The sequence below is a fragment of the Microtus oregoni genome, unplaced genomic scaffold, assembly GCF_018167655.1.
Source record: "Microtus oregoni isolate MIOR12 unplaced genomic scaffold, Mior012 000014F_ref0000157, whole genome shotgun sequence".
NCBI classification, from domain to species: domain Eukaryota; kingdom Metazoa; phylum Chordata; class Mammalia; order Rodentia; family Cricetidae; genus Microtus; species Microtus oregoni.
In genome coordinates this window covers 2,706,031-2,721,827 of record NW_024543073.1, presented here as the reverse complement: position 1 = coordinate 2,721,827, position 15,797 = coordinate 2,706,031, and the positions used below count along the sequence as shown (strand labels likewise).

The window sequence follows — 15,797 nt, the reverse complement described above, 5'->3', positions numbered from 1 at the left end:
AGTAGGTTGATGGTGATGACATTTGTGGTAGATTGAACTCGGAATGAAGCTACAGTTAGTGTGAGACAAAATCAACAGTTTTGAATAATCAAGGCTTACCATGAGATTGTTCTTATTAATCTTCTCTTCTACATAAGACAAGATACCTCTGGTTTTAAACATTTTCTGTGTTCTCTGAATATACATTAATCTATAACCATATATATCTCTTACTAGTATTCTCATAAGATAGGTATGTTAAAGCTTTTCACACACACACACACACACACACACACACACACACACACACACACACGCTGTTGGGAGAGAAATCACAAAGCATTCCAGATGCAGTGGCGGTTCCCCACTATGAAAGAACTAAGTAGATAATAGACATAAAACAAAGGACAAACAGCCTTAGGCCGCAACCCCAAAGAACCTAGGTAACAAAGAAGACCCTAGAAGAGACATACATGGATCTGCCTAGGAAGGGGCAAAAAGACAAGCTCTTCTGAGTAAATTGGGAGCGTGGAGGGCAGCGGGGAGGGTGGAAGGTAAGGAGGGAAAGGGAAATGGGGAAAATTATATAGCAATGCCTATCTAAACAATTAAAATGAGGATACTTAGTTATACATAAATTATACCTTTATAATATATATATATATGTGTGTGTGTATTATTTTCAACAAGTCCATAATAGATACCCACCCTCCACTTCAACCAGAAACTTCCTGTTTTGATTCTTCTAAAAATTTAGTGGTATTGGTCAGTGGCAATTTTGAGCAAAATTCTGCACATACTAGCTTTTCTAATCTGGCCATCAGATTCCTTTGAATAATTCAGAAGCGCTATACTACTTTTCATATCATATCACCAGCCTCCAAAATTTGCTACTAATAAACGCTTAGAACTTGGAGTGCCAGTTGTGGTTGCCGCGGGGCCGGTGAGTGTTCTAGGGCATCAGCCCTTTGCTTTTGCAGGAGTGCAGAGAACATCTTTCCCAGAAGCATCGTCATGGCCTTCTCCTTCTTCAGACTCTCTGCGTTGCTACTTAGGTATTGGGATAGCGTCCAACCGCATCCAAAGACTCCTAAGAGCACAGGGCAGAGCTTGTTTGTGAGGCACTCAGCACATTGCAGCTGCGTGTGTTCAAATATTGGTACAGTGAAGATTCTTTGTGGATCTGTTTAAAGAAATCGATGTAATATTAGTAGTTGAAGATTGAGAGATGCCTTGCTGAACTGGGACACAGCAGATACGTAAAAATAAAGTTTAAATAACCATACAAACAAGCCACTTCTTTCAGCCAGACGTGAGTTATTTCCATGTCATGGAATGATTTGGGAGCAAATTCTACATTCTGCCATTTGAGAATTGTTAAGTAGTATTTTATAAAAGTTTAACTCATTGAAAAGAATTTATTGTGTTCTAATTATGTGTAAAACTTTGTGTTTCACATGTTCCAATATGAAGATGGACTTAAGATGAAGTACAGTTTATAAAAACTCAGGCAAAAATTGGGGTTCAACCTAAAAGTCAGAAAAGCAAAGCAGCGAGCCATTAGCTCTTACCTCAACCTCAGACCGAGAAAGGCAATCCTGCCTCCAGGAATCTCAGAATGAGACTATCTGTGAGCTGTGTCCTCCCATCTTACATTCCTCTCTAAGGCTGGGATAAAAGATGTGAGCCACTGGGATTGAAGGCATGCACCGCCCGGTTTCTATGGCAATTAGTGTAAAGATGTGTGTTACCACTGCCTGGTCTGTAAAGCTGACCAGTGGGGCTGTTTTACTCTCTGATCTTCAGACAAGCTTTATTTGTTAAGATACAAATGAAATGCCATTACATGAATCCGTTGAATAAATTATTAATTTATACATAAATTACATTAAATACATTAAACTTCCAAGTGACTTTCAGTCTCCTCTGGAAGATATATTTAGGTAACTGTGCTAGAGGGTAGAAAGTGTTACAAGGAGAACCAAGAATAACAGGCTTCATCTCTCGAGCAATAGAACGTGCTAGAAGATCAAGGAAAGCATGGTGCAGTAGATGACATTAGATTTAGCCCTTGAAGGACACATAGTGGTTTAAATGTATAAAAGCTCAGAGGAGAACTGACACAATCAAGAGCCCAGGCAGAGGAGATAACAGAACCAGAAGCAAGAGGGTGAGAAATTTGGACCTGGTCCAGGGGAACAAGAACCCAGGTGTTTTTGTGTTGATCTATGAGAGCAATGCAGAAATGCAGCCGGAGTGGTAAAATGGAGCCAGACTGTGGAGAACTCTCAATGCCAAGTCAGATACTTTTGAAGCGTTACAATCGAGACGTTTAATATTTTTGAACAGTACGCCAATATAACTCTTGCTAACTTTTTGTAAAAGTATTTAGTGATTTTTATTAGATCCATGCCACAGCCATTTTGAAAGCTGTTCCCATGATGGAGGTGGAAGGGGGATGAGGTTATGCCGCAGAGTATGGAGATGGGAGAGGGAGGGATAACAGAGTGCAGCCATGTAGAGTGCTCAAGTCTGGGTGTTAGGACTTGACCTTGAAGGTGGTGTTGTGACCTCATTTTGAGTAACACAGACACCCAGAACAGGTGTCAAAGGAATGGAGGAGGTGCAAAGAGGGCAACCGGTGTGTCATTTATTACTAATGTTTAAAGCTCTACTTTATAGGACACAGGCTGAGGACCACCTTCCTTGGGATCTTCAAGAGCTATGCCAGTTTAAGTTTGGGTTCTTTGGATATATATAAAAAATCTCTCTAGATATTAAGATGTGTTGGATTCTAGTTTGAACACATGAAGACCACGGAGATTAGGGTGCTCATTACCTATTTCCATTCTCCCATCTTTGAACATGAGACAGAGTGAAGATAAAGATAATTCAAAGTAAGACTCTTACTCCTTCTCAAATAAAACCCCAGATGCCTAAATCTTGATAGACAAGGAGTATATATAGTTGTAGATCCTGTCTGGGGTCTCAGGCATCTGCATGCTATTAAACTAAATGAGACCTCCAAATCCTTCTTTGTGTGTGTGTGTGTGTGTGTGTGTGTGTATGTGTGTGTGTGTGAGTATTTGCCATATTACAAGTTAAATCTGATCAAATTTAGAAACATTTTTAAAAATCCTTTAAAAGCAATAATTACAAACTCATTGTATGTTATTAAAACAGTATTTGAATGAAAACATTCAAGAACAAATATATAGATGGTGGCATATCCACTTTAGTTGGAGAAGGCATGATTCTCATACCTCCTTCAATCATGAGTTCATTCTTATATGTAGTTTGGATTGGAGTATGTGGAGGAAATCAAAACTCACATAGATGTACAGTTCCAGAAAGGGGAGAAGGGAGGCATCTTTTAATAGCCTTTTTGGATACCTGTTGGTTGTTTCCTCTGACATCCATCAAGTGGTAACTCTTGAACCAGTTGCAGTGTGGATTCAAATCAGTGTACCTTAGATCCTGCACATTTGTCATAAGTGGTTGGTACCAGTGCGTTAAAAATCTGTGCAAGGCTTTGTAGCCTGTCTGTCCATCATTTGGTAGGTCTTGAATCATTAAGTTCTTTTGGCTTTTCCAAATGCTGACACACTGCATTGTAAATATGTCTCTGTTAATATTACCCTCACTCTCCTCATTGAAAAGCTATTCCATGCACAATAGCAGATAGAACTCTTCCAAGACTCTGGCTTTTGCTTGAAAATAATTTTTGTCCTTGACGATGAATAATACTGTTGTTTATTTTCCGTGAAGTAACATAAATCATAGACTGAATCCATTAAAATTCCAGGTAAAAATGGAAAGGAAAAAGCAGGTGGTTTGACTTACAACTCTAACAGTTGCACAATTTATCCCAGAAACAGTTGTCTGCGTCAGTATGGCCCGCACATTCTTGCTACGTGCTACTCCTTAAGTTGTTTGGAATGCTTTAAAAGATGCCTTTGGGTTAATTTAAGAAGACTGACAATTTTTACTTCCTGATTCTGATACTCTTAGAGACTGAACTGAGTCTTTTCCTTCTCTCTTGAAGAGTGTGCCCGTCAGGGGTGTGTGAGGAAAGACTGCTGCCTCCACATTTTCCTGTCTCTGCCTCCCGTCTCTTCATGGGAGGATGTCTGGCTTTATGTGGGTTCTGGGCATCTGGACTCAGGTCTTCATGTTGGCACAGCAAGCACTTTATCTCCTGAGCCATCTTTCCAGCCTGTCATTACAACTTCTAACAAGTCAGTATTGAGCCTTCAGTGGTATGGGCAACCCCCGTCTTCACAACCCTTCTACTGTTAAAACTCCTCCTTGGCTTTAGATTAAATGTAAATGTATATATACCTTGTTTGAGTTTGGTACCTAGCTATTTCATGTAAAAATTGTAATTTAAGGCTAGAGATCATACTTTAATCTGTGGGGTAAGAGTGGCTTCGGGCTATGTGAGATGGTAAGTCCTTCGTGGATGGAAAGTGGTCATCAAGTAGGTGTCCTTGACCTTCCCAATTGGTCTCCATCCTCAGAGTGCCTGGCAGTTTGGTTGATGACACAGCCATTTCTTCACTGTGCCACCACCCATCACCTCTTTGCTGGTTTCCTTGGCCCCACTCTGGGCTAGGCTGCTGCCGACTTTGTCAGTTGTAAAAACTGCAGTTTAGAATTCCAAACTCTGTGTTTGTGAAGATATTCAAAGACCCTAGGGTTGCAGGGGGATTTTGTTGTAAGAAATTAAGAAGTGTTTTCACTATTAAGAATAAAATATTCATATATTATGTCATATAAAGAACACTTGATCTTCCTTTGCATTTTTTTATTTCCTTTGCATTTTTTTTATTCACCACTACTACTGATTGAGCTCTTGCCATTTTGTTTCGTCTATTTCAAGCCTGCATATTTTGTAATATGACAAAAGTATGGTTTCTCTTTGAGGCAATGACTGCCTGAGTTGGTTTTCCATTGTATCCCCCGAGTTTCCACTAGATGAGTTTCTGAAATATGTGTCCACTGTTTTCTTCATTATGCTTGGTGCCCTGGATATTATGCAGCAGGTGGCTATATTTGTTCCTTCTGGTAGATTTATAGGCATTATACTTCATGTGACTGTTAAAGGATTATTAAATGTCTCTTTAGACCCTCCTTCATTGTCTTTTTATGGACAAGACACTTTAAAAGTATTGTTTGGTCAGTTGGCTGGGAACTGTTTTAGAAGTAGTGCTTTTTGGAGTGTATATACTTTGTGTGTGTGTGTGTGTGTGTGTGTGTGTTAGGTACCACCTCTTCCAGCCCTTCCCACCATGGTGTATGTGTTAATATAGTTCTTTATTTAGCTCATCATTTCTGCTCAGTGATCACCCTATCTCAATCGCATTTAGACCTAATGTGTTTTGAATGTATAGTGTTGAATAAGTCCACACAATACTTTTTTGTCATGGTGTTCGTATTGATAAATTGAAAGTGATCGTAATACTGATTTCTGGAGCTAGATAGATGCCTTAGCGGTTAAGAACACTAGTTGTTCTTGTAGAGGACCCAGGTTCTGTTTCCAGTACCCACTTGGTGGCTAGGCACCTTCTGTAACTCCAGTTTTAGGGGACCTGATGCCCTTTTCTGGCCTCTGCAGGCAACATACGCACACAGTACACAGAGAGAACAACCATACACATAAAAATAAATAAGTCTTTAATTTTAAAAAGTGTTATCTACCTTATCAGGTTGTCTTCAATGAATGAATTAATCCCCATAAGACACTTAGACCATCAGTAACCATACAGGACTAATTATTGATCAATTGCAGCCATTGGTTTTCTATGTTACAAAATCAATGAAAGCATTCTCTACATTTTCATCGGCCTTGTAGAATTAACAGTAGAACAAATCGCATGTATTATTACATGGCAATTGTGTATCTCACATTTTCATGTTAGTAAAATTTGTAGTGGTTTGGGTGCACACACACGCAGTATTTTGTTATTTCTGAATAGTCATCGCTGGATAACACTGCTGTCACTTTTGTCTCCCAGACTTATGGATGGGTTTCTAGCATATGGATAGTGTCTGGATTTAGCTTGTGACAGATGCTGTTGGTATCATACGCAGACCTCCTTTGCTGGGCCAGTGCATCCATCTCGCAGCTGCTGTGGGATTGGCTGCTAATGACGCACACCTGTACCCTTCTCCAGAGGACCACTCTTGGCTGACAGTAACCTCCCCAGCCAGATATAATTCTGAGATCTCGTCCCAACCCCCTCCAGGTACCCAGGGGTGGCTCAGAGCCAATAACTGTGCAGAGATATCCTGGCCTCTGGACTCGACATCTTTATGTGATTCCGTCCAGACTCTAAGAGCTCCTTGGAGGATTAAGCTGGGGTGCGATAGCTGAAGTCAGATCTTCACCAAGATTCTTCCCCATCCAGTTGACATGTTTCACCCCTGACTTCTCTCCGAAGCTTTCTTTCTATGATCATAGGTGCCAGAAGGGCCATTCCAGGCTGTGCTTTTAGGAAACCTCACCTTAGATGTGGCTAATCTCTGTTGCTCTGTTGCTTTATTGGTTCCCCATCGCTTAAGCAATGAATTTCACACCTCACATAATCTAGGGTTTAAATTTCCTTGCTCTTGTTTCAGTCTTTCTAATGTGTAACAGCTCTGTTCATATCCCTCCCATTTGCTTATTTAACCATTTCTTATTGGATGCCCTTGAAGCTTTTATATCCCTTGCTATTTCACTGTGTTCTAGTGGTGACTTGTCCTGTTTTAGGATCAGAAAATTAGTTTCAGAACCTAAGTCAGTTATACTTGCATCCCTTAGCTGTTGTGAGAATTGTCTGATCTAGTCTCAACACTCAGCATTGTGCGAGAGTATAGTAGGTTAGCCACCTTCTCGCATGTATTAATTTTTTTAATTTCTTTGCCTTGCTCTAGGTGAGCACCTTGGAGCCAGTACTTGAACAAACTGTTATCAGAGCCTTTCAATCTCCTATTTTCTGGAAAATAGCAGCTGCTCAGTTTTACCCAGCAATGTGTTGGCTCACCAGGGAAAGCAGAGGCCAGGCCATCTTCCACGGCCAGGATGCCCCCACTTGGTAGAAGCTGCTAATATAAAATCATCGAACACAGAGTTGGGAAGAAATATGCATAAGTGGCTTTTGTACCCCAACTCTAGCCTGCACTGTTGGTCCCTTTCATTTAGCACAGCATGTCACACGTAGAAGCTAAATGTTCAATGCATGACTAGAACATAGTTATCAACTGGTTCGGACTAGATCATACACTGCAGATCAGTAAATTGCTTAGCTAATTCTTGTTATATAACCAACTGCATCCCTTCTGTTCACTGCAGATACGCACAGAGAGCCCCTCGCTTTTGCAAAACAAAGAAATAAAAGGACTTACCGTGTAATGGGAGATGCCTGTGCCCTTCCTGGGCAAACTGGCTACTAACACAGTTCAATTAGAAATACCAAGGTTTGGCCTTCTCAAACCTCTCCTCTAAGCACCATGTCCCATCGACACCAGGAGTGCGCTCAGTTACCTTTTCTTTCTCCTCATGAGCAGTAAACCCAAGTGGATTTACACATACATGAAAGGCCAAGATTTTAGTGGTTCGCAAATTTCAGTATTTTGACATAAAAAGTTATTATGCTAATAACTCTCTATGTGAAGTTAAACAAGGCCACTCAGCTCTGTGTCTCAGTCCAGTTTCTGTTGCTACAACAAAATACAGACTGGGCAATTTCTAACGAAAAGAATTTACTGCAGGCCCAGAGGCAGGGAAGTCCCAGGTTGAAGCTCCGCATCTGTTGAGGGTTGCGCTCTGTCTTGACGTAGCAGCAGACATCAGTGGTCAGAGAGACTGAGCGGGAAAGTGTGACTGTCCGTTCTTCCTGTCGTAAAGCCATTGTCACAGGGCCCTCACCCTTGTTTCTCTAACCCTGGTCACCTCCATAGGCCCCAGCTCCAAGTAGCATCAACATAAACTTAAAAGCTTAAGTTTCTGTCATGTGAACCCTTGGGGGAATAAAACCAAGCATAGCATTATTCTATTAAAAACCACCACCAAACTTAACAGAAGTGGGATCTTAAGATACTGTGGTAAATGTCTTGGTCACATTGCTTTCTTGTCTCTGTGGACAGTGTAGTTCATTAGGACTGATACATTCTTTTGATTTTAATAAAAGAAGTATTATCCTGGTCGTCTCTTATTTATTTTGATAGAAAAGCATGAAGAACAATTTAAACATCTGTTCTGCTTCATGACTGTGTCTGCCCAGCGGTTATAATGCCCTTACCTACGTGATGTGTAGTTCTTAGATTCCTGGACTGTTTTGTACCACAGACTTTAGCACTTGTGTTTGAAAAGACGCATTGGTTTCCAGTAGGAATTGCTACTTGGGGCGCTCTTAAGTTGATGAGAACTATTTAAAATAGATTCCGATTTTGTTTTGACAGGAGCTGATAATATCCGGAAATACTGGAGCCGCTACTACCAAGGATCTCAAGGAGTAATATTCGTCTTAGACAGTGCCTCCTCAGAGGACGATTTAGAAACGGCTAGAAATGAACTGCATTCTGCTCTTCAGCACCCACAGCTATGCACTTTGCCCTTTTTAATATTGGCCAATCATCAAGACAAGCCCGCAGCGCGCTCAGTGCAAGAGGTACACATGTCTCATTCGTGTTATTCTTCCTTCTGCTTGGTTGGTTTGCTTGCTTATCGAACCAATGCCACCATATTGGAATCTAGGAAGACAAATAACCATGAATGTGTGGGACATGCTCATTTCCCCCATCCTTAGCACGGGTAGCAGAATACCAGTTATCATTCTGATGACTCATATTTATATTCCTGATCTTGCTTATAAAACACAAATTCTTTTTTTAACTGGAAGACTTGCCTGGGTATTTTCTGTTTTATTTTGAAGAGGTAAAAGCCTAGTTCACAGCATTTTAATTTAATCCCTGTCCACCACCTTTCAGAGGGACACACTGTCCGTTTCTCCACACATTACCAGACCTCAAATATTGTGTTATTTTCCTCTGAAATACTTGGTGTGGCTGAAAAACTGATGTCTTACCTTGCAAGTTTCATGCCACCAAATACATTTTAATATGGCTCTATTCTTTCCTCACCTAATTGCCTTTCTTAGGTTGTTTCTGTCCTTTGAAAGTGCGAGACTATTCTGGGTAAACAGTGCCACTATGAGCCAAGTTTCTGATTTCTAGCACTGAAATAATATGTAAATAGATTATAACTCAGGGACAGTGGACTCAAACCTCCTGATGTATTTGCCCCAGATTCTGCAGGATGTCTCTTCTCCTCTCCCTCAGAAAACTGTAACAACTCGAGTGGTTTAGGATTAAAATTATTAATAGGAGTGCTGTTGCCCTACAGTCTGAAAAAGTAGATAAGGAGCCAAGAGCATAGCGGGATTCAGTTCCAGCCTTCCCTCACATGTAGTGTGGACCCGTGGCCAAGAGCTTGCGTCTGGCTTCTCAATAAATTGTTGTAAGTGCATAGGATTAATTTTGGTAATTATTTCTAATTTTGCAGTATTAAGAGGCAGAGGGCCTGTGTAGAGATAGTTCTCATTTGTTTAAAAACAAAAACAAGAACTGCTGAAGCAGTGATTGCTATTCAGCCCTCAGAGCTATCTGTAGTTGCCTCCTTCAGCATTCAAGACTTACCGCCTTTTCACTTTGTAGGGTTTGGAAAATATAAATAAATATAATTAAAGAAAATAGCAGCCTGATGGTGGTGGTGCATGCCTTTAATCCCAGTACTCTGGAGGCAGAGGCAGGCAGATCTCTGAGTTCAAGGCCAGCCTGGTCTATAGAATGAGTTCCAGGACAGCCAGAGATACACAGAGAAACTCTGTCTCAAAACAAAACAAAACAAAAAAAGAAAAGAAGGGAGGGAGGGAAGGAGGGAGGGAGGGAGAACATATGGACAGACAGACAGAAGGAAGGAAAGAAAAGATAAAAGATAAATAGCCATTTGGTTGTCACCGTGCAGATGCCTTGCACTGCGATTGTGGTGCCTCCTGGACCTGTTCCATATGTTAGCTTCTTGCCTTGAGGCTTTCTGTCTGTAGAAGGGAATGTTCTAGAATGCAGTGCTGGCTTGTCACCAGAGCTATATCTGTTTATGCTGTGAAGTGCTTTACTTGGAGTATATCGTCATTCTCGTAGGCGATGTGGAAACTGTTAATATACAGTACATATAGACAATATAGTTATGTGTGTGTAAAAAGTATGTATGATATGTCAGTGTGACATAGCGGTAGATGCGAGTATCAACCTAACCTTGACTCAGATGTAGGTCAGATGGAGCTGACAGAATTGCTTTCTTTTGGGAAAAAGTAAACTTTTTCTTAGACATCAGATAGCCAAGACAAAACATGTTTTTTTTTAAGATTTATTTTTATTATTTTCAATTATGGGTTTGTGAATGTGGGTGCAGATGCCCGTGGAGGCTACAGGCATCAGATCCTGGAAACTGAACTTGCATCTTCTAGAAGAGTAGTACATGCTCTTAACCACTGAGCCATTTCTCCAACCCCGCCAGATAAATTATTTAAACTTAACATATGACCCATGGTAACCCTCTGTAGGAGAAACATTGAATAAAAGGAGCTTCTCACAATTAATTGCTTCTGAGTATTCCTTGTGTATATTAACTAGCTATTTAGCCTTAAAGAAAAAGCACAAATATTCACTTTTGATTCACCAACTGATGTCTATAAATATTGAATATTCATAGATATTTTTGAAAATAATCTCCAACTTGTACATATACTAGAATGCATGAGAACTTCATTTTCCTTCCCACTTATATCAACTTTAAATTGATTTTCCCAGAATGTTTTGCTTGTAAATAGAATTTATGTAATACCAGTTTGAAGGTACTAAAAGTCCTAAAAGTAAAGCACTTTCCCTTGTGGTTGTATCAACATACACCCTATAGGTACATGTTAGCAGAGCATTTGGGAGGATTTGGGGGGCGCGGTGGATTCCTATGAAGACATTGAGCTATGTAGAAGCACAATGAAATGCTTGCTCACCCTGGCTTCAGTTCGGCTGAGAAAAGAAAACGTGGGAAACATCCCATCTTTCTCTTGATGGCAAAGAGGCTACTCTCTATGGTGTGTTTATATAGTACCTGGTTGAAATAGTCTCAGGAATGTTTTCAGAATTAAATCAGTACCTTATTGTTAGCATAAAAATGGAATTGTGAAACTGAATCCTCCGTGTTGTATAAACAATGCCCTCAGACTGGTTGGGAACAGCAGGCCTGGGTAGGAGATTGAAAAGCAAACAGAGTTCCATGTTACTTGAAATATATTTTAGGCATGTATTTAGAAATATCTTCAGACATGGTCATCTCTTTGCTATTCTTCCCTTTCGTTAAGATACCATATGTCCATGTCTTTTTTTTTTTTTTTTCGAGACAGGGTTTCTCTATGGTTTTGGAGCCTGTCCTGGAACTAGCTCTTGTAGACCAGGCTGGTCTCGAACTCACAGAGATCCGCCTGCCTCTGCCTCCCAAGTGCTGGGATTAAAGATGTGCGCCACCACCGCCCGGCTAAATGTCCATGTCTTATACAGCTTAACCAGCGTTTTGTTTGTCTGTGCCTGCGGATTTGTGTATGAGCTGGTAAGGCTTTAGAGCCTTAAAAAGATGGTGTTTTACTCTGCAAAGTATCTGTGACTTTTAAGGGAGAAATTCTGCTCAAAAATCAAGGGAGATGCTTTCGTTTAATAGGACACACTAACAATGCGACACAGTCAAGAAAAAGTGTGTACACTTAGGCTTGGTGATTCCTCTCTTCCGGAAAATTATTGTATTTCATGTTTTCTGGGGGAAATGTGCCAGGATTTGTCCTGTCACTCAAGTAAAATTTAAGAATTCACTTGTTTGTTAACTCAGCAGTGAATGGAAGCCAGCGAGACTCAGGAGACAGGTGACTGGTTGCCAGACTCCAACAAGATAGAGATCATCAGGAAGTCAAATATTTGAGCCCCATCTCATGCTGTGCATGTTGCTGTCTGTATGGAATACAGAATTAAGAAAGGAAGACAATGGTTAAAATTACTCCATAACCCACAAGCGGGCAACGTGCCCAGCTATCTCATTGCCCTTTGAGAAACAAGTGGGATCTTGTAGGCAGCCTATCTTCCCTTCCTATAATGTACCTGGTCTTGATTTGTTCAGCTCACCAAAATTTTGAGGTTTTCTATCTTGAGAATTAGTAGTAGACACATGCATTGTCTTTTAACAAAGCAAAACAAAACAAACACCCTGGGGAAATCTGGGTGAAAGAACACCCTATATGCTGTTGGAAAGGCCAGGCAATCCTTACAGCAGATGTTTATTGCATTCGCTCTAGGGAGATGTGGTTGATGCAGTTTTCCAGGATGTATTCATATTATCTCTTTTTCTCTGTGGAAAACATACTAGAAAAACCTAAGCTTATGCCAAGTGGCCCACTTCATCGATTAGGAGAAAATCTGGTCTAGTTTAAATGGTGAAGCTATAAAATGAGACCTCTTAAGAGTAAATGGTTTGGCTTTTTATTTGTATTGAATTGTAATTGTATCTAATTTGTTTTACAACTCCCTTTGGAGAGCATACTTCAGTTCTGAAGTTACTAAGTAGATCAGGAGTTTTTTTTTTTTTTATGGGAAGTTAAGTTGATATAATACCCAATAAATGTAATCCTATTTTCTCTCTCCACAGTTGCTGACTGTCATTCTTTTATTTCCTGGCTTTTTAAAAATCTTATTTTCATTTTATTGGTTTTACCAGGCCATATAAAATGACACATTTGGTCAACGTGAACGAAACAGCCCTAATTTTTAGCTGTTTCATTTGATTTGATCTTTTACAGGTCTCCTTGATCCAAAAGTTCCTAACTTTTTCAGAAATGCTTCTGAAATTAAAATGTATTTTGAATATTTTTTATTATTACAATAATTAATTATAAAATATGAATACATGAACCAGATTTTTGAAGCAGAATTACAAGGTCAAGTGACTTGATTAGTTTCATACTTCATTGATTATAGCTTGGAAAAATCCAGGGTCTAAATTAGAGTGTCAAGATTACATTTAAAATTTGTGATTATAATTTGTGATTATAGCGTCTGCTGATTTTAATGCAGTGTGCATGGGACTCATTGTTTTATTGGAAATACATAGATTAGAAATGTGAGAGGCATCTTTATGAGCATATTTGTAGATGCCAGCTTCCTTGGACCAAGCTTCTTGGGGATATAGCCGTTCAAACTTTCTGAACTACGTACTTAATCTTTAGGCTTTTCACTTTGGAAGAATACTTGTGTTTTTTATGGTACTTAACTGTCACCTTCAATTGTAACTCTGGTTTCTAGAAAATCTTCACGTTGCATGCTTTTCCCCTTTTTTTTTCCTATGTGTCACCAAGTAATGCCCCTCAGCTGGGTGGTGGTGGTGCAGGCCTGTAATCCCAGCACTCGGGAGGCAGGGGAGGCAGAGCTCTGTCTGTGAGTTCAAGGCCAGCCTGGTCTAACGAAAACGAGTTCCCGGACAGGCTCCAAAGCTACACAGAGAAACCCTGTCTTGAAAAACAAAACAAAGCAAGACAAAAACCAAGATAATAATTAATAATAATAATGATAATATAATAACGGTTAACACATCTCTAGTTTGCGTCTTTCATTTTTTCTTGTTATTGCTCGACTATAGGCTAGGTCTATGAAGGAACAAGTAAACAAGGATTGTCTCAGAGTTTCCATCATGAGGTATCTTTATTAGAAAATGTTAAAATTGCATGAAGCGCCTAGTTTGACTGAATGCCACTTTCTGTGTACGGAGGAAAATGTGTTTTCATCGGGAAGTGTGCTATACTTAAATTCTGAAGAGTTCTCCATGTTGACCTGCCTCTTGGCAGCGTTTTCGAATACTGATTTGATTTCCCATACAGCAGCGCACATACCTATGGTGTGAGCAGTTTGGAAACTCCCCTATGGGACATACACTTATTCTAAAATGATATAAGAGATAGAGATAATTTTGTCCGTTCCTTTCAGATGTACTCCACACTGTTACAATTAAATTTGGGGAGGTAATGACAGGGTTTGGGAGTCCGTTCTCCAGTGAATGACTCAGTTATTTCTTAAAAACGTTTCTTGACCTGTAAGAAAAGCTGAGTTAGCAATCTCTTCATTAGTTGAAAAAATTATCATCATAAAAAGTACATTTTTAAAGAGCAGCTTTTGAGCTGAGAGTACTGAAAGTACGGTGTACGTGTCTTGCAGCCATTCAAGTTTCTGTGTTCAGTCCTTGAGGGGAGAAGTGAATTCCTGCGTTGTGCATCTATCCAGCTTGCTGTCACCGTTCTTCCACCTTACCCGTGATCCACTAGGCAACGAGTGTCCCATGTCTGCTGCAAGCTAATAATTCCCCCTTACTCACCACTTCAGAAAGGGACATTTTTACCCGGGAAACTATTTACATCCGGGAGGAAAGAAACAGTTCAAAATACGACAGCGCGTGCTCAAAAGAACTATCTCCTCTTCGTTTTCTCCCTTTCTTCAGTGCTGACAAATCTGCGCCTCGTGTGAAGCTGGAAACCCTGGGAACCTCTGTAAAGACATTTATTGCTGCCCGTGTCCAGACACTCCTGTGTCTTGTTCTCCCTTAGTCTGTGCGGAGACTCCCCCCATAGCTCAGTGGTTCGCCCTCAGCTTCCTATCTTCATGCCGCAGTTTGCCTTCAGCTGTCCCGCACTGACCCAGCTTCTCTCTGCACACCAGACAGAACCAACTTGTCCCTGTTTTCCATGAGGTCCTTGGTACACGTGGTACCGTTTTCTAACTTCTCCAAGAGCAGAGTGACACTCCGCAGATCTTAGATGCTCTGCGCCTTGTCACTGGATTTCCCTTTCTTTTCTCCTGCTCAAGTTACCTCTCAGTATTCCTGTTTTCCCAGGAAAATTTCCCCCAAGATGACATCACATCAGAACATCTTCCTCAGTGTCCACGGCCACATTAGGTGTGCGCTCCTGATGTCTGCTAGCACGCTAGACTTATTCAGATCGTATTAAAATGACTTGTATCTTAATTTTGCTGCCAACTCCTGAAATTTGTAAGTCCCTTGAAGCACAGAGATTATGGCTTGTTTGTGTCCGTGTTCCAGATCCTGCTTTATCCAGACTGCTGGGATCTGTCTTTATTTAGTTCATCTCATCCATTCCCATCTAGAGGAATACAAAAACGTGGGCTTTTTCCTGGGCTCCAGACCTGCGGTTTGAATTTGCTGAGCACCATCTAGGCAGTGGCTCCTCAGCTCTCTGCCCTTGTTAAGGTTTTTAGAGCTTTATGCTGTTAATTACTGTATTTGCAAATGATTGGCTTTTATGTACTTTCGCTTGTGTTTGTCATTTAGAGAACTGTTTAATAGTGTTCCCTTTTACTATTTTCTTTCCAAAATCCTTGTGGAAAGCAGCATGTCTTCTGACCAAATAATAATCTTTTAATTCATTTTTAAAGTAATTGGCTATTTTAATCATAGTGAACTTGTTTCATTTACTAGTGTTGAACACTTTTTTCTGTTTATATTTTTCTTGTGAGGAGCAGTATATATAAAATTCTGAGGGAATATAGTGAAATGGTTTTAAACTAATCAATACAATTTAACAAAAACAAGTTTAGTCTTTAATAAAATCATTTCTTCCATTGGTGAAACTTAGGACTTTTAAAAATTATTTTTCTTATATATTTATATTTTTTAACAAAGAATCATAGCTATTGAAGTTAGAGAACTATTTTATTAAACAGTATTT

General features: G+C 40.0%; 1 protein-coding gene across 2 annotated transcripts in view; it reads left to right on the top strand.

Annotated features, from left to right (window-relative positions):
* Arl15 (ADP ribosylation factor like GTPase 15) overlaps positions 1-15,797 on the top strand; it is a 359,212-nt gene that overhangs the window by 164,280 nt on the left and 179,135 nt on the right. For both annotated transcript variants that reach the window (XM_041663636.1, XM_041663637.1), the window contains exon 4: positions 8,425-8,633. In XM_041663636.1, the coding sequence (XP_041519570.1) occupies positions 8,425-8,633 (209 nt within the window). The remainder of the gene's footprint in view (positions 1-8,424; positions 8,634-15,797) is intronic.